At 40.5% G+C, this 26147-nt stretch overlaps 1 protein-coding gene across 4 annotated transcripts in view; it reads right to left on the reverse strand.

The window, feature by feature from the left end:
* OGDHL (oxoglutarate dehydrogenase L) overlaps window positions 1-26147 on the reverse strand; it is a 295821-nt gene that overhangs the window by 182778 nt on the left and 86896 nt on the right. For 2 of the 4 annotated variants that reach the window (XR_012235706.1, XM_073596903.1), the window contains exons 3-4: window positions 13328-13513; window positions 703-805 (exon numbers count right to left, since the gene is read on the reverse strand). Coding sequence is in view for 3 of the 4 variants with exons in the window: in XM_073596903.1 (XP_073453004.1) it covers window positions 703-805; window positions 13328-13513 (289 nt within the window). In the remaining variant the exon portion in view is untranslated. Of the gene's footprint in view, window positions 1-702; window positions 806-881; window positions 982-13327; window positions 13514-26147 lie in introns of all 4 variants that reach the window. The other 2 variants (XM_073596904.1, XM_073596906.1) reach the window with 2 other exon arrangements.

The raw sequence follows: 26147 nt of genomic DNA on the forward strand, positions 1-26147 counted from the left end.
CAGCCCTTACTTGAGATACTGATATGTTATGCTGAGAAGCACTTGTTGTTAGGGAAAGTGCTACAACAGACATTTTGAAAAGGGGAAAAAGTGTAGCAAACACTATAGCAAAAGCCACTGAAAAAATATTTTAAATACTAAAACAGATAAATAAAATCAATCTTTCCTTTTCTACTGAACAAAAAATGTACAAAGAAACTGGAAGAATAAATGTCAATATCCCTTACTGAAAGTATTTAAAATGCTGTTAAGTGTCAAAGGAAACTCCAAAGGGGAGAACATACGTACATAAACCAACAAGAAGCCACCACAATATTTAAAGACTAAGCCAGACTGATGGACAAAGAGCATGCAACTATGAGCTATACAGATGTAGCGATTGTCACTGTGTAAAATATTTAATCTCTTCTGTTATACTGTATTATAAGGCCACTGATTACTCTTACATGAAATGACATTTAACAGATAAATGTAGTCTGGGTACCATATTGGTAAAGGCTACATCTGTACATATTGTGCAATCAGGAATGATGTGATGATCAGCACATGCACAGCAAGACATTGATCGTTGTATTTAGTTTATGTAGCGTAAGGAGGAATGAATGCAAAGAACAAACTACCACAAAACAAGCTACTATATAGCACAGAAAAAGCTAGCACCCGACCTCTATCTTCTGGCAAGTCAGAGTCTTGCGTTCTCACCCAGTTTATCAATTGTGGTGATAAGATCCGAAGGAACAAAAGAGTCCAAATCAGCATCCAGGATACCAAGAGGGTCCAGTTGAGCCACATGATGTCCACGAATCTATCCGTTTTGAAGAGGTAAGCCAAAGAAAACAAAAATCACAAGACATCATCTTTAAGGCTAAAATAATGCTCACCAATATCTGTGTGCCCCACTGCATCTTCATCCATGGAACCATTAAAAAAGACTTGATTAATGTCTAATGGGTCTAAACTTGCAGCATGATGCGCTCTGATCTACAAGCAAGGACAAAACCACTGGCTTATAATTTTTTTCTAAATACATGTAAATATGTAAATATTAAGTCTAAACTTGTTGAAATATCAGCAATGTAAATACAGTATGCTCAGTATGTGCATTAAGAACTTTGAATCTCGATGTCCTTGTCCATCTCAAAGTCCTTGTTTACGCGGTTTGTGTTAAAAAATGAAAACACCCTGTTCCTGTCTACCAATAATGCTCCTGCAATGTCACCTTGTCACACTTTTCTTCTGGTGACTGGACACACATTATGCAGACATGGTCCGCTGTTATAATCAGGAACTCCACCATAAAAATGCCATGCATCTATTGCTGGAGTAAATGCAAGTAGACAGAAAGTGGCTGCAACAAGGCTGCAGAAGGTTGGCAGCTCTGAGAACCTGCAAAGAAGTTTATAAACTTTTTTTTTTACAGACAGGTATTTTACAGAAATGACAATCTAAAATGTTACAAAGTAATTTAGCAAACTAAGTAATCAGTTTGAATTTGTATCTACAGGTGCATCTCATAAAATTAGAATATCATCAAAAAGTAAAATTTATTTCAGTAATTCTATTAAAAAAAGTGAAACTCATTTTATATAGATGCGTTACACACAGAGTGATATATTTCAAGCATTTCTTTCTTTTAATTTTGATGATTATGGCTTTCAGCTAGTAAAAGCCCAAAATTCAGTATCTCAGAAAATTTGAATATTACAGAAGACCAATAAAAACAAACAAAAAAAAAACATTTTTAATACAGAAATGTTGGCTTACTGAAAAATATGTCCATGTACAGTATAGTATGCACTCAATACTTGGTCGGGGATCTTTTTGCATGAATTACTGCATCAATGCGGCGTGGCATGGGAGGCGATCAGCCTGTGGCACTGCTGAGATGTTATGGAAGCCCAGGTTGCTTTGATAGCTGCCTTCAGCTCGTCTGCATTGTTGGGTCTGGTGTCTTTCATCTTCCTTTTGACAACACCCCACAGATTCTCTATGGGGTTTAGGTCAGGCGAGTTTGCTGGCCAATCAAGCACAGTGATACCATGATCATTAAACCGGGTATTGGTACTTTTGGCAGTGTGGGCAGGTGTCAAGTCATGTTGGAAAATGAAATGCAACCTGGTCTTCCATAACACCTCAGCAGTGCCACAGACTGATCGCCTCCATGCCACGACGCATTGATGCAGTAATTAATGCAAAAGGTTTTCACTAGCTGTAAGCTATAATCATCAAAATTAAAAGAAAGAAATGCTTGAAATATATCACTCTGTGTGTCACGCATCTATAGAAAATATATGCGTTTCACTTTTTGAATTAAATTCCTGAAATAAATTAACTTTTTGATGATATTCTAAGTTTATGAGGTGCACCTGTACTTCAAGTTATCATCAGAGCAGTAATTCATTAGCTACCAGATGACGTAAGCCAGCCATATATGGATCGAATCTCAGCTGGTTCAGCAGGGACCGGCCAAGATTTGATCCATCTATGGGCAGGTGGGTTGTACTGAAGATCCACAAATCGACTTCAGTACAACCAGCCTATTGGATTTTTTTTGTCATGTGATCAACTGCCAGCAGTGACTATTGTGTTCTGCCAGCAGGGAAGGCTCCTCAATAGCAGAACACAATAGCACTGCAGATGGGATTCCCCGATGAACACTGACTGTGTTGATGAGGGAATTGAATTTTTTTCACATGGTGGAAGGAAAGAAAATTGCACAATCTATGGGCTGCTTTAGTTTGAGGTTTCAACAACACCAATAGAGCTGCAAGGCAGTCGTCTTCTCCTGTGCTGTCTCTTTAGCTAAACCCTAGAGCTTTGGGAATCCTTTGCCATGTTGTAAATATTTTAATTATATATATATATATATATATTTACACACACACAGTTTAAAAACAAAAAATTGACCCCAAACCATTTTTGTTTGCCTTTAATTTCATATATTATATATTGTAATGTTGACATTATAACATGCCTATAGTAACCTACAATCATTCCTTCTGTTTGAAGAGCTTTTGATGACTGCAATGGGCAGAAAAGTCTTGTTTACCAATACTGACAATTTTAGCTGAAGGAAGACAACAGGCAGGGTTAAGAGAGCCCTCTTGTCCCACTGGGAAATTGTTTAATTAGAAAAAATTAGGTAACAGTTAAATCAAACTAAGCAGTAGTAGCTCTGCAGTGTGGATCAGTGTTGCAATGCTCATGTCAACATTTATTGGGTAGTCAATAAAATGCTAATGCTGCAGAACAAAATTTCAAAGGATTAATGATACAGTACAATTAGTGAAAACATCCCTTCTGTTCTACAAGACACAAATTTAAATCAGTCTATTAGTCACAAGGTAATGATTTATATCAGCTGTTCAGGATGGTGTAATCTATTCAATGAAGGCCAAACACGTAACACCACAATACAACCATCAAATAAGTAAAATCTATTATACAATTTCTTGGATTACCAGCTTTCTGTCTCTGAGTCACTATGGTGACTGGGAATGGGCATGTTTACTAGAAGGAAATCTACTGGAGAGTTTGTCATGAGTTAGGCAAGCCACAGATGATACGATTTTATTTCCTGCAACCACATATTGCAGGAAAGGTTTCAGGAAAGAAAGTTGTTTGATTTCCCCATCAGCACAGCTAGTGTTGAGTGTCGATGGAGGAATCTCTCCCACTGTGTTCTGCCAGCAGGAGAGTGTGGGGAGCCTTCCCTAAAGGCGGAACACAATAATTACTGTTAGCGGCTGTAGCACAATGAATCTACTTTTGTACCACCAGCCTGCCCATAGATGGATCAAATTTCGGCCAGTCCCTGCTGAACCAGACAAAATTAGATCCATCTATGGCCAGCTTAAAAAAAGCCCTGCTTTAAATGCTTTATGCTATTTTTTTTATCTAGAGACAAAGAAGGGACTAGGTCGAGCCAAGACGGTTCAGATAAGTCAGAAAAGATGATGGAGGAGAAAGGTTATCTGTCACTTTGTCTATTTGGGGTAAAGCAAAAGGTAAAAAAAATTGATATTTATAACAGTTTACCTGTAAAATCCTTTTCTTGGAGTACATCCTGGGACACAGAGCCACAGTAATAACTGTATGGGTTATATGGCACCTTCAGGTGATGGACACTGGCACACCCTAAACAGGAAGTTCAATTCCCCATATAACCCGAGTACCTCAGTTTTGTAGCAAAGCAAAAAAAGAAAAGGATTTTACAGGTAAGCGGTTATAAAAATCCTATTTTCTTTATCGTATATCACGGGACACAGAGCCACACTAATAACTGTATGGGATGTCCCAGAGCAGTTCCACCTGAGGGGAGGGGACACAAACAAAAGTGGGGTGCAATTAGACATGAGGACCTATACTGCTGCCTGCAGCACACTGCACCCAAAGGCGATATCCTCATGCCTTTTTACATCCACCTGACAGAATCTGGTGAATGTATGGACCGAAGACCAGGTTGCGGCCTTGCAGATTTGAGCCATGGAGGCTTTGGTGATGCACTGCCCACAAAGCACTAATAGCCCTGGTGGAGTACGCTTTGATTTGAAAAGGTGGAATCTTCCTCTGAAAGCCATAAGCTTGAATAATTACTTGCCAAATCCATTTGGCAATAGTGGATTTCGATGCTGCCTGTCCTTTCCTAGGACCTTCAGGCAACAAGAACAAAACATCTGTTTTCCGAATCTGAGCAGTCGCCTTCAAATAGATTTTGACTGCTCTCACTATATCCAAAGAATGTAGTGACTCCTTCCTTAGAAGAGGGTTCTGAAAAAAAATGAAGGTAAAACAATATCCTAGTTTAGGTGAAAACCTGAAACCACTTTTGGCAGAAATCTAGGATGAGGACGCAATACTACTCTATCCCTCTGAATGATTAAATATGGCTCTTCACAAGAAAGAACCGCCAACTCTGATACCCTTCTTGCAGAAGAAATGGCTACCAGAAAAACTAGCTTCCTTGTCAAAAAGACCAAAGGAATATGTCGTATTGGCTCAAAAGGCTGTTTCTGTAATGCCGACAGAACTAAATTAAAGTCCCAAGGGTTCAGGAGCACTCTAACCGGTGGATTAAGCCGCGTTACCCCCCGTATAAAGCTTCGGGCCAAAGAATGCAAAGCAAGCGGACACTGAAACAATACTGATAAGGCCGAGACCTGGCCTTTGATATTACTCAAGGCCAGTTTCATCTCTAGCCCCATTTGCAGAAAGGCAAGAATTCTACCTATGACATACTTCCTAGGATGCCAACCCCTGGATTCACACCAGAAAACATATGCCTTCTAGACTCTATGATAAATGACTCTGGAAGCTGGCTTCCTTGCATTAATCAAGGTAGGTATCACTGAGTCTAAAAGCCCACGATTCTTCAGAATGTGGGTTTCAATAGCCAAACCGTTAAATTTAGCGTTTGTAAAGTAGGATGGAACACTAGTCCCTGCGATAGCAAGTCTGGACGTGGTGGTAGGGGCCATGGGGCCCCTACCACCATATTAACTATCAAGATTTTCTGGGCCACAAAAACTACTGACTTCCTATCCCACTTGATCCTGCGAAGAAGTCGAGGTAGCAGCAGAATAGGAGGGAATGCATAAATCAGTGAGAACTGATCCCACGGGGTCACTAATGCATCTGTTCCACATACGAGTGGATCCCTTGTTCTTGACACAAAGTTGTCGACTTTGTTGTTGAACCTGGACGCAAACGGATCCCCCATCTTTGGCATATAGCCAGGAAGATCTTGGGATGAAGGGACCATTCCCCCGGGAACAATTGCTGTCGACTTAAGTAGTCTGCCTGCCAGTTCTCTACCCCTGGAATGAAAATGGCCGATGTGCACGGCACATGCTTTTCTGCCCAGGTTAAGATCTGGTTTACCGCTGCCTGACTTCTGGTGCCCCCCTGGTGATTGATATAAGCCACTGTCGTGGCATTGTCGGATTGAATCCTGACAGGAGATTTCCGCAACCTGAATGTCCAGGCCCTTAGGGTTAGGTACGCTGCCCAAATCTCTAAGGCCCCTTTCACACTGGGGCGGTTTGCAGGCGTTATTGCGCTAAAAATAGCGCCTGCAAACCGCCCCTAAACAGCCTCCGCTGTTTGTTCAGTGTGAAAGCCCGAGGGCTTTCACACTGAAGCGGTGCGCTGGCAGGAGAAGAAAAAATCTCCTGCGAGCCGCATCTTTGGAGCGGTGAAGGAGCGGTGTATTTACCGCTCCTGCCCATTGAAATCAGTGGGACAGCGCAGCTATACCGCGGTAATACCGCGGCTATAGCCGCGCTATACGAGGGGTTTTAACCCTTTTTCGTCTGCCAGCGGGGGGTTAAAACCGCACCGCTATCGGCCGAATACCGCGTTAAAACAGCGCTAAAAATAGCGCTGTTTTACCGCCGACGCCCCCTACCGCCCCAGTGTGAAAGGGGCCTAAGATGTTGATGGGCAAGGTCCTTTCAGTTCTGGACCATTCCCTTGGACCGACGTCTCTTCCAGGACTGCTTCCCAAAGGCTGGCATCTGTTGTTACAACCTTTCAGGTAACTGGTAAGAAGGATTTCCCCTTTCTGCAGATTCTTGGGTATCCTCCACCAACTGAGGCTCTGACGCACTTTTGGCGACAAACGCATCGGAAAATCTAGTGCTTGGATCTTCTTGTTCCAAACCGACAGGATACTGTTTTGCAGCAGTCTCGAATGAAACTGAGCATAGGGAACTGCTTCAAATGAAGCCACCATCTTCCCCAACAACCTCATATAAAGGCAGATAGAAGGACCCTTCTTTGCCCTGACCACCTGAACCAGCTCCTTTATGGCGCTGAATTTTGCCTGGGGTAAGGACACCCTCTTCTGGGCTGGATTTATAATTAGACCCAAGTATTCTAATTTTTTACTGGCTTTAAAGAAGATTTCTCTAGGTTGATGACCCAACCTAGGTATTCCAGGTAGTTGACTGTGGTGACCATGCTTTGGTCCAGGTGGGCTACCGCCTGGTCTATCAAGAACAGGTCGTCTAGGTATGCCATTATCGTTATACCTTGAGTCCTTAATCTGGCCAGAGGAAGGGCCAGAAGTTTTGTAAACACCCGAGGTGCAGTAGCTAGACAGAAAGGCAAGGCTACAAACTGAAAATTACGTATTTCTACTTCGAAACGCAGATATTTCTGGTGAGCAGGGAAAATAGATACATGCAGGTATGCATCCTTGATGTCAGATCAGATTGATGCCAGAAGTTCTCCTTGTAGGACGGAGACTACTGATCGGATTGATTCCATACGAAAAGAGCGAATTTTCAGGAACCGGTTTAGGTCTTTCAGATCTAGAATGGGCCTGACATCTCTATTTGGTTTTGGCACAGTGAAAAAGTTTGAATAAAACCGCAATCCCTGCTCTTCCATGGGGACCATCATGATCACTTTTGTGACAAAAGTCAGTCTAATGTTAGAAAGAGAGACTTCTTTTTCTCTGGATCTTTGGGGATATTTGACCTGAGGAAACGAGGAGACAGGAATTCTCTGAACTCTAGTTTGTAACCTAGAGCTATTGTGGAGACCACCCATCTGTCTTGAAATTCTTCCTGCCAGACCCTTGAGAACTGCAAAAGCCTTCCCCCCACTCAAACGAGTGGGGGCGCCCCTTCATTAATAGGCTTTTGTGTGTTATCTTGTGGGTTTCCTCCCCCAGGATTTCTGAGGGACGTTTACTCTTTTTCTTAATTGGCAAAAGGGTACTTTTCCCACTTGATATATATTTGTCCAAATCATCCCTAAACAGCTTTTCACCACGGAAAGGAAAACCAGCCAAGAGCTTTTTTGCATGGCGCTTTGGCTGAACAACTTTTCAACAATAAGATTCTACGCATATGCACCAACCCAAGCGTAAGGCGAGAAGTTTGAAGAATAGAATCTCTGATTGCTTCAATTGCAAAACACAAAGCTGCTGGCAGCTCAGCTAACTCCTGGGCCTACTGTTCAGGGAAAACCTTGAGCACCTGTTTCAAATGGTCTCTCAAGGATTGACATACCCCAATTGCCGCCACTGCAGGTTAAGCCACTGAACCTGCCAAGGAAAAAATATTTTTTAACAGGAATTCCAATCTTTTATCAGTTGGCATCTGCTCACTGTCAACCTGACAAGTCAAACTTTTATTCACAGAGGATATAGCAGTGTCAATTGCAAGTGAATTTTTCCTCCATAGGATAAAGTGTTGAAAACTTTTTAGGAGGGAAAAAATGCTTATCTGGATGATCCCACTCAGAATACATAAGCTTTTCCAGCAATGAATGGACAGGAAAGGCACGCAAGGCTTGAAGAGGCTTTAGTGAACCCAAACAAGAAGTGGGCTCTTCAAACGACTCAGTTAAGGGTAGCCTTTAATGTGGAGTGGACCATTTCAGTAAGAGAATGCACCAGCAACTTCTCAGCATGTAAAGCTAAAGAAGGTCCTTCCCCACTTGATCCCTCAGAAGAGGAGTCAGTCTCTCCATGGTCCCCTGAGGGGAATTCATTTTCCCCCTCCCACTGTTCCTCTGTTTGAGGATCCTGGGTGGTAGAAGGGGACCTAATACGTTTTCTTCCATTCTGTGAAGATGCGATTAAAACTGCTAACCTTTCCTCTAATCCACTGATAGTTGAGGAAAAAAACCTCCTCAGTTACATAGACAGGGGCTGAAGTGTTGGAAGCAATTGCAGCCCCTGACGCCCCCGATGACTCACTCTGACCAGCCTTCCTAGATCTTTCGGGGGGGTGGTGTTGCAGAGGGGGGTCCTTAGGGCCTGAGGGTGACCCTTTTGTGCCTTGTTTTTTGAGGTATTTGTACCACTCCCTCTGGTCATGGTGCTGAGCACAAACGCAGAGGTACTGCCAAAAAAATGCACCTACTGCTGAGCAATAGTCCAGCAACTGCCGGTGCTATTAAGTTCAGCCTGATGCAAAGTAAATGTGTCCTAGGAATGCCTGTGTCAACCAACACTCACATGCAACCCGTCTGCTCTGTGTCCCTTCTTCAGCTGTATGCACCTGAAAATAAGGTCCACAATGCCGTGCTTCAGCGTTGTGGACGCTGAAGCACGGCGACGCCACTAAGCCCCGCCGCCCTTCCTCTGACCACCCACCGCACTTCCACCTCATCATTTTCAAAGATACAGCTTTCCCGCATGAGCGGGGTCCGATCCAACTGGATTGTATGTGGAGGAGGGCTGGGGTGGGGGAAAGGAGGAGAGCCGCCAAATGGAGGACCGTCATAATAGCGGCGGCAGCGGATGTGGTGCGGCACACCACCAACTGAGCCACGCTCCCTCTGCCTCCTCGGTTGAAGCTGTCCAGGTGGGGGAACATTCCCAAGAGGAAAAAAAACCCTTCCCTGCGTCTTACCTGGGGCTTGGGCTGGAGGAAGCGTGCAGCTTGTGACACAGAGCAAGACTGACAAGCATGGAATCAAGTATGTGCTCTTGACAGCCCCCCGGTGGTGATTATAGGCATGACAACATTTACTTTAAAGGAGAAATACCCACAAGAATTAAAAAAATTCCTTAGGAATCTTCCTTACCTTATCCAGCTGCAGGGTTCTGGTAAAACCAGACCCAATCTTCACCCTTCACGGTGGGCTCCGTTAAAAAACCTTGAAAGGAATCGGGGCCCCTTTTTATCGGGGGATCCACACTCCTGGGCCTGTAAAGCACCTCGCCAGGAATATGGCTGAAAAAAACAAATATTGGATCCCGAGGTCCAGCTCTCTAAAAAGAGAAGCATTACAGGCAAAACCTCGTTTCTTTGGACACGAGGACCAGGTACCATTCCATTCGGCCTGGAAAAGACACTTTGAATGGATCCGGTTGCATAGTGTGCCCCAGCAAGATTTGTCCAGTGGAGCTCAGCACAGCACATCTTTACTCATGACCAACACATAAGACTGAGGTACTCCCGGTAAGGGGAGGGGTTATATGGGGAATTGAACTTCCTGTTTATGGTGTGCCAGTGTCCATCACCTGAAGGTGGCATATAACCCATACAGTTTTACTGTGGCTCTGTGTCCCGTGATGTACGATAAAGAAAAAGCCTCCCCATCACTCACTAATCCTCCCCTTCACCAGCCTTCCCTTGCCTTGTTTGACTGCCAAATGTCAGGAATACCTGGTGCTCCTGAAAAGATGGAGACGAGTGCTTGAGAAATAGGAACCATATTCCCCTAAAATGTTGAAGCACCCTTGGGCTTTCCCTCATTTTGCTGGTGTTGGGTGTGAGCTTTCTGATGCATTCTATATGGTATTATACCTATGAGCTCTCACACCCCTGACAATGTGTATGGTTGTAGCTGAATATGCCATTTTTGATTTTCACTCCCACCTGTATGTGACTATATTTATATATTTCTGAGGATATCTGTTTATTTAAATTATATCACAGTACTGCCAATACAACATTTTGCAAGCTAAGCAAAATGGTATGGGAATAGCAACTTCCAAAAGTTCTTTTGCACCTTAAATTAGCATTTTTTGCTAAATAAACAATAGAATGGTCTTGCAGCCTTGCTCTGACAGGCAAAATACAAGAAAATAATCACAATACTTAAAGTGTCAAACTCAAATCGTTAAAAACTATTACATGCAGTATTACATTCTGTTCATACTTAGTCACTATGGGATTCATTTTCTGTAACCTGCAAAAAAGAAATGGGTTGCTCCTGTTCACTGTTCCTCCCTCTTTGTCTGTGTCCCGCTGCAGCCTGAGACTGTGTAAACCAGCCCTTGCAACATCTACTGAGCATGCTCAAGTTTCAGTTCCCTTCTAAGCTGTTCATTCCCTCCTTTTTCTTATCAGCGCAGCCCACTAGACTAAAGAGTCAAACATGTAGGCGTATATAATTTGGATAAATGACAGCCCACTCCCTCACTCCTTTCTTCTCCATGTCCACTAAGCAGCTAAACACAATGGAGGCGGGGTATTACATGTTGATTTATGGAGGCTTAACCTCCCTGTAATTCTAAGCACATACAAACAATAGACACAGGCTGGAGGGTTGTGAAACAGGCTGTGATCGGCAGTGCCTCCCCCTGGATATCCAGCACCATATTTCTGCACAAAAATAATGATTTGAGTTAAAATGCATATTTGTATAGCAATTTAACACATTTATTTGCTATTAATTATGTATTTTTCCCTCTACTGTATTCTTAAAGCTTTTTTTTTTTTTTTTTGAACAAGAGCTGGACCACTATATTATAATGATAGAAAAGGTACTTAATTTTTTTTCTTTATTACAGTGACATCATCCACATACATAAAGAGAAGGGATAATGTTAACTAAACGGTGTGTGTTTAGTATAACTTTAAAGTGAATGTAAAGGCAAGACTAGTTCTAGTTTTAGATAGAATGCTGAAGGCTAGACCCACTGTCAAGCTTTTAATGCGGTCTGTTTTCCAGCCATGGAAATTGCCTTCTATTAATCCCCAAAGTGATTTTTGACCCTCAGAAAAAAACGGAACCATATACAGCAATACACTGTACCCTCTTGATTGATTCTATTACTCATTTCCCTGCATTCAGCCATCCACTATCCTGACAAGTTTCGTGGACACCATGCAACTCATGCTGACGATCCGCCCAGTCTTGCTACCCATGAGCTGTGATTGACAGCATTGACCAAGCAGGCATTGTAAAGGGGTTGTGTCTAAACTAAAATCCTGCCCCAATGATCCCTCTTGCCCATTTCCCTGTCCCCCCTCCCAATCATACACATCAGTTCCTGGAGCTTTACACGCAGTGCAGAATTCTGTTTAGGAAATGTGTCTCTGCTCCCAAACAGCCTCCTACTTCTGTACATAATTCCCTGTACATCCAGCAAAAATTTGGCATACCTCGGATCACATCAGCCAGGCAAATGGCTGAGAAACTGTTGAACATCCCTAAAAAAACCCATAGCTGACAGATAGACAGAGGAAGGAACTCCTACTACTTAGAGCTTGACAGGTAAAAGTCTCAGCAGAAAGGCCACAGTCAGGGCTGGAGATGTCTGAGCTTCCTAGGCAGGGAGGAAGTAGCAGGTAGTAGACAGGTGGATCTCCACAAATGCTTCTCATTAACACAGGTGGAAGGGCTGAGTTTCTTATCACAGGGAAGGATTTTCCTTTGTGTGTAGCCTAGGGTTTATTAGGCCCTGTAAAAGAGTCACAGCTAAAATCCATGAGAGATCCCATCCTCCTGCTGGGGAAGATAAACTGCAGGAGAGCTTGAGGTTCTAACCCTAACATGATGTATGCAATAGGTCACAGTGAGCGGCATCAGAATAGAGCATGCCACAGGTTGGTGTGTGTGTGTGTGTGTGTGTGTGTGTGTGTGTGTGTGTGTGTGTGTGTGTAGCATATCTAAACCTAAGCTTCAGCGGGGTTCCAGGCTGGGGAGTGGAAGTGTGTATTTGCAAGACAGCTGCGGCCAGCAAAGGTATGATGAGAGCCGGAGGCTGAGGTGAGCTGGTATGTATACTCCCATTCTGTGATGAGCTCTAAGCCTAGTACACACTACCGATAGCTCAGATCGGAGCCTGCTGTGCTATTTTGTTCTGACAGGGGGGCAGCCCCCTGCCAAAACACTCCGGTCCGTGTGTACTAGGCTTTACTGTTTTAAAAAGTGGGCATTCACTTTAAGGACAGTATGTGACATCATGTCTCAGCCTATCCCTTTCTCACAGCAGTGTAAAGATGATGACTGACACAAATTCTGCACACTAAAGCTGGTCATACACTGGTCATACACCTGACTTTTGTCAAAGGGGCCTACTGGAAAATGTTCGCCTGAACAGCGGCTGCATTCAATTAGATGCAACCACAGTTCAATTATTTTGACAGCCAACAAGGCCGACTGTCACAATACAATGGCCACAGCAATAGATTAGTCCGTCAGAATATGGTTAGGTTTAAGAGCACCCAAGTGACACAAACAGATTCAGTATGCATGCTTATTTCACTATTATGAACAGTTTGATTTGAAATACATTTTTTTTTGAGTTATCACCAAAACAAGTGGTGAAGGTTAATCTTCCAAATAGGACATTCGTTTCAGCAAAGACAGGCCAGGAATTCCCCTTACTTTGGAAGAGATTTCCTTTGACTTTATGTAACATCACCAAGAGAGGAAATGAAGGAAAATCACACCAAAGTCATACAGAATAAAATACATACAGGGGTTTTAACTCTTCATTATGCTATTCAAAACAGAAACAAAAAATAAAAACAAAAATGTTTTGTCTATACATACGCTTTACTATTTCTAGAACTATACACAGCATTGCCCTTTTATTAAATTTTTCATACATCTTTGTAAAGATTTTTCATACCTGGTAGGCTCGAATTAAGGACTGCACTGCCAAATGGTCCTCCACTAGCTTCTCTGCTTTAGCTGTTGCCATAGTAAGGCCTTGACTTGGAATGAGCGACGTTTTAGTTTGTAGATTTGCTTTTTGCATGTGATTGGCTTCATCAGTAGCTCCAAGATCTGCTTTGCGAAAAAAAGCATCCCAAGACTACACAATAAGGAGCAAAAATAACAATTGTTAGTTAATCAGATTACGTAACCTGTCATCGCTTATTTATTCAATTCAAACAATTTGAAACTGGCACCTTATTAAAAATTTAAAAAATGCAAGATTATTCTAGCAGTTCAATAAAAATATTAGAGAAAGATGTATGATGGAAACAAAGGTTTTTTCTTGTGTTCAAAGTATTTCAATAAAATTACTACTGCTTGTAAATGTTAAAGAGTGCATTATTGATACTTTTTTTTAGGAAGCTATAGCTTCAAAAAGCTGTCCATTATGAAAATTACACAAGCGCAAAATGCAAAAGCATTATTTGGCGACAAGTAAAATCTATGACTCAGCATGATTTAAATGTAGATGTAATGTGTATCCATATCTGCAATGCATTAAGATGATTAAAAGATTATTTACATATACAATATACAAAATTGAACATCTTTTATGATTTGTAACCTGAACACTTAAAACATTTAGATATCTAGCAGAACAGACAAAATTCGACCAGATAATATGATTTTATTAAAATTCCATATCTAAACCTAAGAACAAAAATGAAATCAATTACAGCTTACCAAGTCCTTAGATATGGTGGCTGAATTTGTTATTTTTTCTGGCTTTTTTTTCCCTTTATTTTCACATGGCAGTCTTGCCAGTATCACATTACCTGCACAGAGTGACAACACTCACTCACTAATCTGTATTTATTGAGGCACAGCATTGTCACTCTAGGACAGGTTTGTTTGGTAGGACTACAGAACACTTCCCCCCTTCATAACATAGCAGGAAAATGTTCTGTAGTCAGAGAGCACAGGAACCAATGTTAAATGATAACAGTCAGTAGAGGCGGAGAGAATAGAAAGTTATCAGCTTACCAGATTTCTGGTAGGCTCCACAGGTATTTTTTGTACTTATCAAATATATAATCAAATGCTTTCACTGGCATATTTATTGGACCAAAAAGAGATGTACAGTATAATAATTCTACAATATTATTTAAATCATACATTACAGCTGTCACTTTTAAGATGTACTAGACAAATGACACTACAAGCCTATCCTGACAGTTTTTCCAACTAGAAATTCCATTACAAGTCTGGTCCTCATCAACTCATGATGAAGCCTGTCATAGTAGGGGAACATCACTGAGTAATACTGCTGCAGGTATTGATTATTTGGAAAAACTGGAATTCTCTTTGTGAAAATAGCAGATATTTTTCAGTTACTTAAAACAAATGTAGAGATAGCCAAGAAAGAGAAAAAAAAACCACAAACCTATACACACACACCACCCTCCATCTAGGAAATTGCAGAGAAATATTCATGAAAGTTCTCTGACTAACACAGAAATAACCAAAATTATGATTATGTTTAAATACTCTGAGTGGTATAATAAGCCTCTCTCTCTAATTCACTGGGCAGGTTGGACCAGAGATAAATTACGGTATCTACAACATGCCCTTAGCCCTCTGCAAATCCCTTTGGAAATTATCCCATTGCTCCACATAGTCTCTGGACTGAGAGGACACTTTCTTAAACATAGGTACAACAGTTTTAGTCATTACTTTCCTTCTCTTTTATTTTTATATTTTTTGTTTTTTATTCTTTATTTTTATATTTTAGTTTTAATTGTATTCCTATTTTATATCTTATTTTATTATACTTTATCATACTCATAAAATACTCAGAATGGGTTTTTGACAAGCAATCTATAATTGCTAAAATGTTAAACTGTAAAATGGTCCAACTGTTCATCCATGCTTAACAATTACTATTCTGTTAAGAGTATCATCAGATGAACCGCACATACTGTATTCACCATTCTTCCAATATAAGCTTTTTTTTCACACATACTGTATGATAACCTCTTGTTTGTACAAATTATCCAGAAAACAATAAAAATTATGGGGGAAAAAAAGGCATTTTTATTGCTAGGGATATTACAGTAAGTTTGCAGTACCTTTAGCACTATGTGACTTTCATTGCATTTTAAGACTTCCCCAATTAGCATTTGCTAAACATATGCAAGACAATTTGCCCAATGTGAAAGCTATCTCAATGCAAAGCTCTGTGCTGTATACGGTATATTCAAACCTTCCTTATCTTTTCTTTAACTCTCTAACCTCCAGAAGGTTTTATCCACAGCACTGTGCTACTTTAACCACTTAAGCCCTGGACCATTTGGCTGGCCAAAGACCAGAGCACTTTTTGAGATTTGGCACTGCGTTGCTTTAACTGACAATTGCGCGGTCGTGCGACGTGGCTCCCAAACAAAATTGACGTCCTTTTTTTCCCACAAATAGAGTTTTCTTTTGGTGGTATTTGATCACCTCTGCATTTTTTATTTTTTGCACTATAAACAAAAACAGAGCGACAAATTTGAAAAAAAAGCTATATTTTTTACTTTTTTCTATAATAAATATCCCAAAAAATATGTAGAAAAACATTTTTTTCCCCTCAGTTTAGGCCGATACGTATTCTTCTACATATTTTTGGTTAAAAAAAAAAATTGCAATAAGTGTTTATTGATTGGTTTGCGCAAAAGTTATAGCGTCTACAAAATAGGGGATAGTTTATGGAATTTTTTTAATAATTTTTTTTTTTTTTAAGTAGTAATGGTGGCAAGCAGAGATTTTTATCGTGACTGCGACATTATGGCGGACAGATCGGACACTTTTGGCGCTATTGTGGGACCATTAACATTTATTCAGTGATCAGTGCAATTAAAAATGCATTGATTACTGTGTAAATGTGACTGGCAGTGAAGGGGTTAACCACTAGGTGGCGCTGTAGGGGTTAAGTGTGTCCTAGGGAGTGATTCTAACTGTGGGGGGATGGGCTGTGTGACACGACACTGATCACCGCTCCCGATTACAGGGAGCGGTGATCAGTGTCAGTGTCATTAGGCAGAACGGGGAAATGCTTGTTTACATTAGCTTTTCCCCGTTCTTCCTCTCCGTGAGATGATCGCGGGTATCCCCGCAGACATCGAGTCCGCGGGACCCACAATTATGCCCCCGGTGAGCGCCCGCCCACAAGCCGCCTCCTACAGGGCAACGTACAGATACGTCAATCTGCCTATACGTGCCCTTCTGCCGCAGTATATCTGCGTGAGGCAGGTCGGGAAGCGGTTAATGAGCAATTGCTTGGTCATGCAACACCATACGCAAATGAAAATTATATAATTTTTTTTCATACAAATAGAACTTTGTTTTGGTGGTATTAAAAACATACCAAATATTTTGAACAAAAAAAAAGCAGGTTTTTCTTAGTTTGTATAATAAAATTTTGCAAACAGATAATCTTTATTCATAAATTTAGGCCAACGTGTAGTCTGTTACATTTCTTTCATAAAAAAAAAACCCAAGTCAGTGTATATTATTTAGCCTGTGTGAAAGATATACACTATATTATCAAAAAGTATTGGGACAGCTGCCTTTACACACACATGAAGTTTAATGGCATCCAAGTCTTACTCCATAGGGTTCAATATTGAGCTGGCCCACCCTCTGCAGCTATAACAGCTTCAACTCTTCTGGGAAGGCTGTCCACAAGGTTTAGGAGTGTGTCTATGGGAATGTTTGACCATTCTTCCAGAAGAGCATTTGTGAGGTTAGGCACTGATGTTGGACGAGAATGCCTGGCTTGCAGTCTCTGCTCTAATTCATCCCAAAGGTGTTCTATCGGGTTGAGGTCAGGACTGTGCAGGCCAGTCAAGTTCCTCCACCCCAAACTTGCTCATCCATGTCTTTATTGACCATTCTTTTGAGTGACAAAATATTTTCTATGTTTATTTTTGTAGATTTTTTGCGCAGCACTTTTTTTATACTATAGATACAGCTGTGCACATAAGTTTACATACCCTGGCAGAATGTATGATTTCTTGGCCATTTTTCAGAGAATATGAATGATAACACAAAAAACTTTTCTTTCACTCATGGTTAGTGTTTGGCTGAAGCCATTTATTATCAGTCGTGTTTACTCTTTTTAAATCATAAGAAAAACAGAAACTACCCAAATGACCCGATCAAAAGTTTACATACCCTGGTGATTTTAGCCTGATAACATGCACACAAGTTGACACAAAGGGGTTTGAATGGCTATTAAAGGTAACCATCCTCACATGTGATCTGTTTGCTTGTAATTAGTGTGTGTGTGTGTGTATGTATGTATATAAAAGGTCAGTGAGTTTCTGGACTCCTGACAGACCCCTGCATCTTTCATCCAGTGCTGCACGGACGTTTCTGGATTCTGAGTCATGGGCAAAAGAATTGTCAAAGGATCTGCGGGAAAAGGTAGTTGAACTGTATCAAACAGGAAAAGGGATATGAAAAGATATCTAAGGAACTGAGAATGCCAATCAGCAGTGTTCAAACTCTAATCAAGAAGTGGAAAATGAGGGGTTCTGTTGAAACCAAACCATGGTCAGGTAGACCAACTAACATTTCAGCCACAACTTCCAGGAAAACTGTTCGGGATGCAAAGATATAAATAACTTCAGGTGAAATACAGGACTCTCTGAAAGTGGTGTGGCTGTTTCAAGATGCACAATAAGGAGGCACTTGAAGAAAGATGGACTGCATGGTCGAGTCACCAGAAGAAAGCCATTACTATGCAAATGCCACAAAGTAGCCCGCTTACAATACGCCAAACAGCACAGAGACAAGCCTCAAACCTTCTGGCACAAAGTCATGTAGGGTGATGAGACCAAAATTGAGTTTTTTGGCCACAACCATAAACGCTACATTTGGAGGGGAGTCAACAAGGCTTATGATGAAAGGTACATCATTCCTACTGTGAAACACGGAGGTGGATCGCTGATGTTTTGGGGATGCGTGAGCTACAAAGGCACAGGAAATTTGGTCAAAATTGATGGCAAGATGAATGCAGTATGTTATCAAAAAATACTGGAGGAACATTTGCATTCATCAGCCAGGAAGCTGCGCATGGGACGTACTTGGACATTCCAACATGACAATGATCCAAAACACAAGGTCGAGTCGACCTGTCACTGGCTACAGCAGAATAAAGTGAAGGTTCTGGAGTAGCCATCTCAGTCTCCTGACCTCAATATCATTGAGCCACTCTTGGGAAATCTCAAACGTGCAGTTCATGCAAGACAGCCCAAGAATTTACAGAAACTGGAGGCTTTTTGCCAAGAAGAATGGGCAGCTTTACCATCTGAGAAGATAAAGAGCCTCATTCACAAAAGACTTCAAGCTGTCATTGATGTTAAAGGGGGCAATACACGGTATTACGAACTGGGGTATGTAAACTTTTGATCAGGGTCATTTGGGTAGTTTCTGTTTTCATTATGATTTAAAAAGAGTAAACACAGTTGGATTTAAAAAGAGTAAACACAGTTGATTGATAGTAAATGGCTTCAGCCAAACACTAAGCATGAATGAAAGAAAAGTTTTTGCGTTATTTATATTCTCTGAAAAATGGCCAAGAAATCATAAATTCTGCTAGGGTATGTAAACTTATGAGCACAACTGTATATATTTGAAAATGTATCAATCCTGATGTACTGATGGCCTAATTACTTGATGCCCTAAAATGCCAGGACAGTACAAATATCCTACAAAGAAAAAATATGCAAAATTGCACTGGAATGATCCCCTTAGACTTTAAAGGCAGCCAGATATGTGATAGGTAGTAAATTATGTTTAAAAGGCAGTGAAGCCACTTTTATTTATAAAAGTGTAAAACATGGGCAATCATAACCCTACATAAAAAAAAAAAAAAAAAACACAACACAGGATATGCATGTACATATAATATTGATATACACAATTAAAGATTTTGCAATATATAATCAAACCCACTGGATAGAGGTATCACCATACGCTGCCAGAGTCATCTTTAGGCTGGTAAGAAACTGTCTGGGTTAGATCCCATATATTCTACTTTATAACAACTGCCTTTGCTTGGCTTACCTGACAGCATATTACATCACAGTAGATTTTAAGAACTATTGTTAAAATTTTTTAAAGTTTATTCAAACTCCCCATATTACCATGTGTATATAGCACCGGGGTTCATTCTGATTAGTGACCCCCTTGTCGCTAAAATGCACTTTTATGTGCTGGTTGTAGCCCCACTCGTATTGAAGCCCAAATTATGGGCGTTTCTGTGGGGGGAGGAACAGCCAGCACAGAGTCTTGCCCTCCTTCTAAGCTGAGTGGTCTACCATTGTTATGAATAAACAATCTGTGTTGCTTGTACATTCATATTAGTGAAAGACCAGTCACAGGTGCGGCTCTGTGTAATATATCTGCCCCAGCCTGTTTGAAGTAAAAGCAGATGCAGCTGTGAGTGATCTTTTACTATTATGAATAAACAAGCAGCATCTATCATTCATTTATAACAGTGACATATCACTGCTGCAGTGCTGTGTCATCATACAGCGCTGCATGATGTGTGATTATTCAGTTTTATGAATAAACGATCGGCAATGTCTGGCCAGTGCTATGTATGGCACAGCCCAACTGCGCTGATTGTTCATTTATTAAACTGAAAGCTCAGCACTGCAGCACTGTGTGATCCACTGGCTGGGCTGTGTATGAAGCAGTCAGTGATAAACACAGTTCTGCAGGCTGAGTATTTTTTTTTTTTTTTTTTTGTGAATGGCAGCCTGTGTCTCCAGAGTGGCCCCTACTGTGAGACCAAAGCTGTTAAATATAAATCTCCTTTCTAGCAGTGTTATCCACCGGGGGAAAACCTGCCCGACCACGCTGCTTAGGAACTAAGAGACAGATTTGAATGGAACCAAGTTCTATACACATTTGATCCCCTAGATAATTAAATACATAATTATTTTTAATGATGTGCTTCTTTAAGTCATAACTCAGTGACATACGTATACACAAAAATATTTTTTTTTAGCTTTGGATTGAGTAGGAAAGTGTTAAACTCCTATTCAGTTATTTTCTGCTGTATGTGACCTGCTGGGGAGACTCCCATTCAGTTCCTGTCCTGCAGATGCTACAAGTAGTGAGAGGAAATCTCCCGAATGTAAGAGGTACTATACCTCTTAGACAGTTGTCACCAGATCACTTGGCCCCATTGCTTTCAGTCATTGTGACAATGGTCACCATAAAAAAATGGTAGGGTGAATCTTCCCAGGGAGTCCAACCCTTCTACACATTATCCAAAATAAAAAATTGCCTTTGCATACACTCTAATGCAGAGATGTAGTTTTATCTAAAAATGTGAATTGTTTCTGTAAGATACTGTTACAGTGTAGTTTAAAGTTAAAGTGGATTTAAAGGCTAAAGGTTTTTTACCTTAATGCATTCTCCACATCAAGGTAAAAAAAAAAAAAAAAAAAACTTTTAAAAGCTGCTCCCCAACATCCCCTAAATACTTATCTGAGCCCGATCTTGCTCCAGCGTTGTGCCCGAGAGCTGCAGCACTGCTCTCTCTCTCTCTCTCGTGAGCATGGAGGCAGCAGTGGGGGCCATTGGCTTCCTCAGGAGGGAGTGGGGGGCAGGGCCAAGCCACACTGTGTGTGTCAATGGACACACATAGTCCAGCTCGGGAGCAAGGATGCACAAGAGTCCCCATAGCAAACGACAGGGGACCCTAGAAGAGAAGGTTCTTGGCCACTCTGTGAAAAACCATTGTACAGAGCAGATAAGTATAAAATCTTTATCATTTTAACAATAATTTAAAAAAAAATAACACAAGCTTCAAAAATGGGGGTTTGAACCCCATATTTTTAACATGAATCTCTTCTCTATATGACAAACCTAAGGCATATATTAAATATGATGGTTATAAATCTGACTTGTTCACCATCGGCAGAGGCACCCGTCAGGGATGTCCCTTTTCCCCACTATTATTTGCTTATCTTATTGAGCCTCTTGCCCAAATGATTATTTATTTATTTCAGGTACTTATATAGCGCCGTCAATTTACGCAGCGCTTTACATATACACTGTACATTCACATCAATCCCTGCCCCCAAGGAGCTTACAACCTAAGGTCCCTAACACACATTCATACATACTAGGGCCAATTTAGACAGGATCCTATTGATTAGATCAGACAAAATATTAAAGAATTTGAAACAGGTGGACATCACCATAAAATTTGCCTTTTCGCAGATGACATTTTACTCTTCATGACCACGCCTCATATCACAGCACCCGATCTTCTTTCTTCTAAAACCGTTTTGCACACATTTCAGGCCTGTCAGTTAATTATCAAAAATCTACTGCACTTAATATTTCCCTACCCCCTACAGATTTACAATTAGCTACAGAATAGCTTTCCTTTACCTGGACACCACATCGACTCTTATATTTGGGCATACAACTTACAGCTAAAATCACTCAGTTGTATTCGGCTAATTTCCCTCCACTACTAAAACAAGTCACTGAACTATTAACACAATGGTCCTCTCTTTCCTTATTGTAGATAGGCAAAATTAATGCAATCAAGATGGCTATACTACCCACATTTTTATACCTTTTTAGAGTTTTGCCTGTCTCAGTCCCATCCCATTTCCTACGACTTATCCAAGCAGGATTACTTATTTTATCTGGGGTACAGCTAAATCTCGCACTTCTAAATCCACCCTTTATTTCTCAAATTTAGGCAGAGGTTTAGGCCTACCTAATATCTCAGCCTATTATCACGTAGCTCACCTAGCACATTTACCTAAATATCATGCGTTGGAGGAAACCCCCGTTATGGGTGGCAATTTAATCTGTTGACTGTGACCCTATTTTGGTTGCTAATATGCTAAGGTTGCATCGGATTGATTGCTCCCCTATTCACAATCCTATCATAAAACTATCGATCTAGAACAGATGCAAAACCACCCACAGCCTTCAAATCGCCCCATGTACAGTGGAACCTCGGTTTGCGAGTAACGCGGTTAACGAGCGTTTTGCAAAACGAGCACTGTATTTCTAAAAATCCAAACTCGGTTTGCGAGTTAGGAAACACTCGCAAAACGAGCAGGATTCAGGCCAAAAGCTGTGTGCAGTACCTCTTTTGGCCTGAGGTGGGGGCGCTGGAGCCGAACAGCGCCAATCGTCGGCATTCAGAAATGCACAGAAAGGCCCGAGGACAGTTCGGCTGACCTCGGCAAACCTCGGAAAGGCTCGTGAAAGGATTATTTTCATTTCCATTGACTTCAATGGGAAAACTCGCTTTGATATGCGAGTACTTTGGATTACGAGCATACTCCTCGAACGGAGTATACTCGTAATCCGAGGTTCCACTGTACCACTTCTTTCTTTTTTTTTTTTTTTTTTTTTTTTTTTAAATCCCGCCTTTTTAACCTGCCTGGATTTCCCCTATTTCTTTTAAAGCTTCCCAGTTATACAAATTTCTATCCACATCTTCCTTCCACTCTTTTCCTACCTTATCTGAGACCCATGGACTTCCTCAATTGGAACTATTTCGCTATCTGCAAATTAAAAAAATGTTCTTACCATATCTTAAGTCCGATATTTCATTCACCCAGATGACTCGTTTTGAGCATATATGTAATTCTGCCCCCCATTCTAGAGGACTTGTTTTGACCCTCTACAAACAATTCTTACGTTTCTAATTGGGAACAAGACCTGAAACGTAAATTTGATGATGCTGAATGGTCCAGCATATGGTCTGCAACAAAATCTGGATCGTCTAATGTTGTCATGGTGGAAGCGAACTATAGGGTTCTCACTCAATGGTATTATGTTCCTACTAGGTTAGCGAAATACTCTCCCAATTATCCTAGTTTGTTTTTGTGGTTGTTCTGATGCTGGCACATATTTTCATATATGGTGGGATTGTCCAGTAGCGCAAAAATCTTAGAAAGCTGTCTTCGACTTAGCTTTGAAGGTGCTCGAAACCACTATACAACTGGATCCTGCTACAGCCCTTTTAAATTTGAAACCAGACGGAATTACTCAAAGTCAATTTTTCCTCCTTTTACAGCTTCTAACGGTCACGAAACAAACTATTGCTAAGACTTAGAAAACTCAATCTCTAGTAATAGCTGAAATTGTTTACACAACCAATAGAGCCCTAGTACATGCTAAAATGGAAGCCACTGAAAATGATAGAATATATAAATATGAAAAACTTTGGCAGCCTTGGGTTAAACTTTGTTTACCATCAGATTCTGATGACACAGTATCCCTAGTAACATTACCTCATTTACCATATCTACATTCTTACATTCAGTGGGAGTCGCACTACCTCTACGAATCTTACCTTTTACTCTTACTATACCTTTTCCTTATCTTTTCTTTACTTTCTACTCCATTTCTGAGTCTTCTGGTTTACTTTCTTCTTTCTTTTGTATTATACTTTTTCCCCTCTCCTCCACTCATATGTGGTACTTACAGGGTCATTTTACAAGAGGTATTATGTCTCTGATTTATTTTTTTTGGTCTAGTAATTACCATGCCTGAATATTGACCAACAGTTGTTTACTTAATTTTTTTATTATTATTATTGTTTTCACCTATCTGACACTTTTATCATCAGATTAAATTGGTCTCCTTGTTGGTTTTATATCTCCTAATATTACATCTGAGTTCTATGTGTCATTTTGCATCTTATGTATTCAGTTATGTTACTCTTTCAATATGTACCACTATATATGTATTCTCAAGTTTGTTCATCTCTACTTTGTTTAACCCCTTGCCAACCACCCGCCGTCGTTTTACGGCAGCAGAATGGCTCCCCTGCGCGAATTGTCATAGCTGTACGGTGGCTGCTTTAAGGGGTATAGGGGGTCCACCGCGTCACTGAGGAGCCGATGTGCGTGCCCGTCGGCCACAATGTCCACCAGGTACCCGCAATCGCCCCTGATAGCAGATCACTGCCATTACTAGTAAAAAATAATAATAAAAATGCCATAAATCTATCCCCTATTTTCTAGACGCTATAACTTTTGCGCAAACCAATCAATATACGCTTAATGCAGGGTTTTTTTTAACCAAAAATATGTAGAAGAATATGAATCGACCTAAACTAAGGAAACATTTTTTTGTTTTTAATTTGGGGGCATTTATTAAAGTAAAAAATATTGTTTTTTTCAAAATTGTTTGTCTTTTTTTGTTTAAAGCGCAACAAATAAAAACCGCATAGGTGATCAAATACCACCAAAAGAAAGCTCTATTTGTGGGAAAATAAGGACATACATTTTGTTTGAGTACAGCGTTGTACGACAGCGCAATTGTCAGTTAAAGCGACGCAGTGCCGTATTGCAAAAAAATGGTCCGGTCAGGAAAGGGGTAAATTCTTCCGGGGCTTTAAGTGGTTAAAACAATAAACAAAGAAAAACAAGACAAGACAAGAAAAAAAAACAAAAAACTTTTACAATTAGTTTAAAGCTGAACTAAAGTTGTTTCTTGTAAGTCTTTTCTGTCACAAAACTCCTTGCTGTGTACGCTTTCAGCATCTTTCAAATGCCAAGCATTTAGTAAAGTCTGGGGGCAATGTAACTCATGGAACGGAGAGCTTTCTCAGGTAGGTGACAATAGCAGCTGAAAAAAAAAAAATCTTCAATAATAGATTGCACAATATTCCTCTTTTAACAGTTAGGATGTAACCTAAATAAATAACTGTAAGAAACCATGGGCCTTTCTAAAAGTGATCTAGCTGAAGGACTGGGTAAAAAAATAAAATCTTTGTAAAAAAGTAGTATAAATAGTCCATAAAACTGTAAGGTTTGGCAAAGAAGTTAAAAGTCCTTCAATATGGCTTTTTCTGGGAAAAATACACCAACCAAACATTAACCAACAGAGCTGTAACCTATAAAAGTTGTTTATGATTAGCAGGCTTTCATGCACTTACTATAATTACTGAGCCTCTCGGTCTGCAGCTAGGGAGTCACGATTTAAACTGCTTATGTACAATAAGTGTGATTAATGAGACGAAAGAGTGAAGCAGCACAATCCTGTGACCTCTTACTTCTCATTCTGCTGCAACAAATTAACTTAGGTCAGATCAGCACATATGGAGTATACATAAGCCAATTCATGACACATCCATTTAAGGGAATGTATAGCATCTGCAATGCTTTAAAAATACAAGTAGAAAAGATTAACCTGAGGTAATAAAATACAGTATCACACACTTAAGGAGCCATAGTTGTTCATTACATAAAGCCTCCTGCTTTGTAGTGCAGCACAATAGTGGTGCATTACTGCTCCTTTTTACAATGCATATCTGTGGGTCTGAGAACCAACTAAAAACAATTCACTCCCTTTGTGGCAGATACCATCTTTTTAAACGCTAAGAAGCAGACAAGCTAAGGAAATACACTAGCAAAAAAAGAAGTAAAATATGAGCCAAAAAAAAAAAAAAAAAATTTAAAACCTCCTTATTGGTATTTCACACATACCCTGAATAGTAGATTACAGTGCAGCTAAAGTAATATATATATAAATGTGCGCACGGTACAGTCCACACATTTTTTGTGTGGGAATTTTCTGCCAAGAAGACCCAGCATTCATACACCACTACCGTGTGTGTGAGGACCCTAACAGTTGTTTTATGCCATTTTGTGTAGTTTTGGCTTTTTGTTTGGGGTCATTATATGCTGGAAGACAAATCATCTCCCTAAACTCAGGTTTCTTTTACAGCATTAGGTTTTTACCAGGATTCC

The sequence above is a fragment of the Aquarana catesbeiana genome, linkage group LG08 (genome assembly GCF_042186555.1).
Source record: "Aquarana catesbeiana isolate 2022-GZ linkage group LG08, ASM4218655v1, whole genome shotgun sequence".
Taxonomy (NCBI): Eukaryota; Metazoa; Chordata; class Amphibia; order Anura; family Ranidae; genus Aquarana; species Aquarana catesbeiana.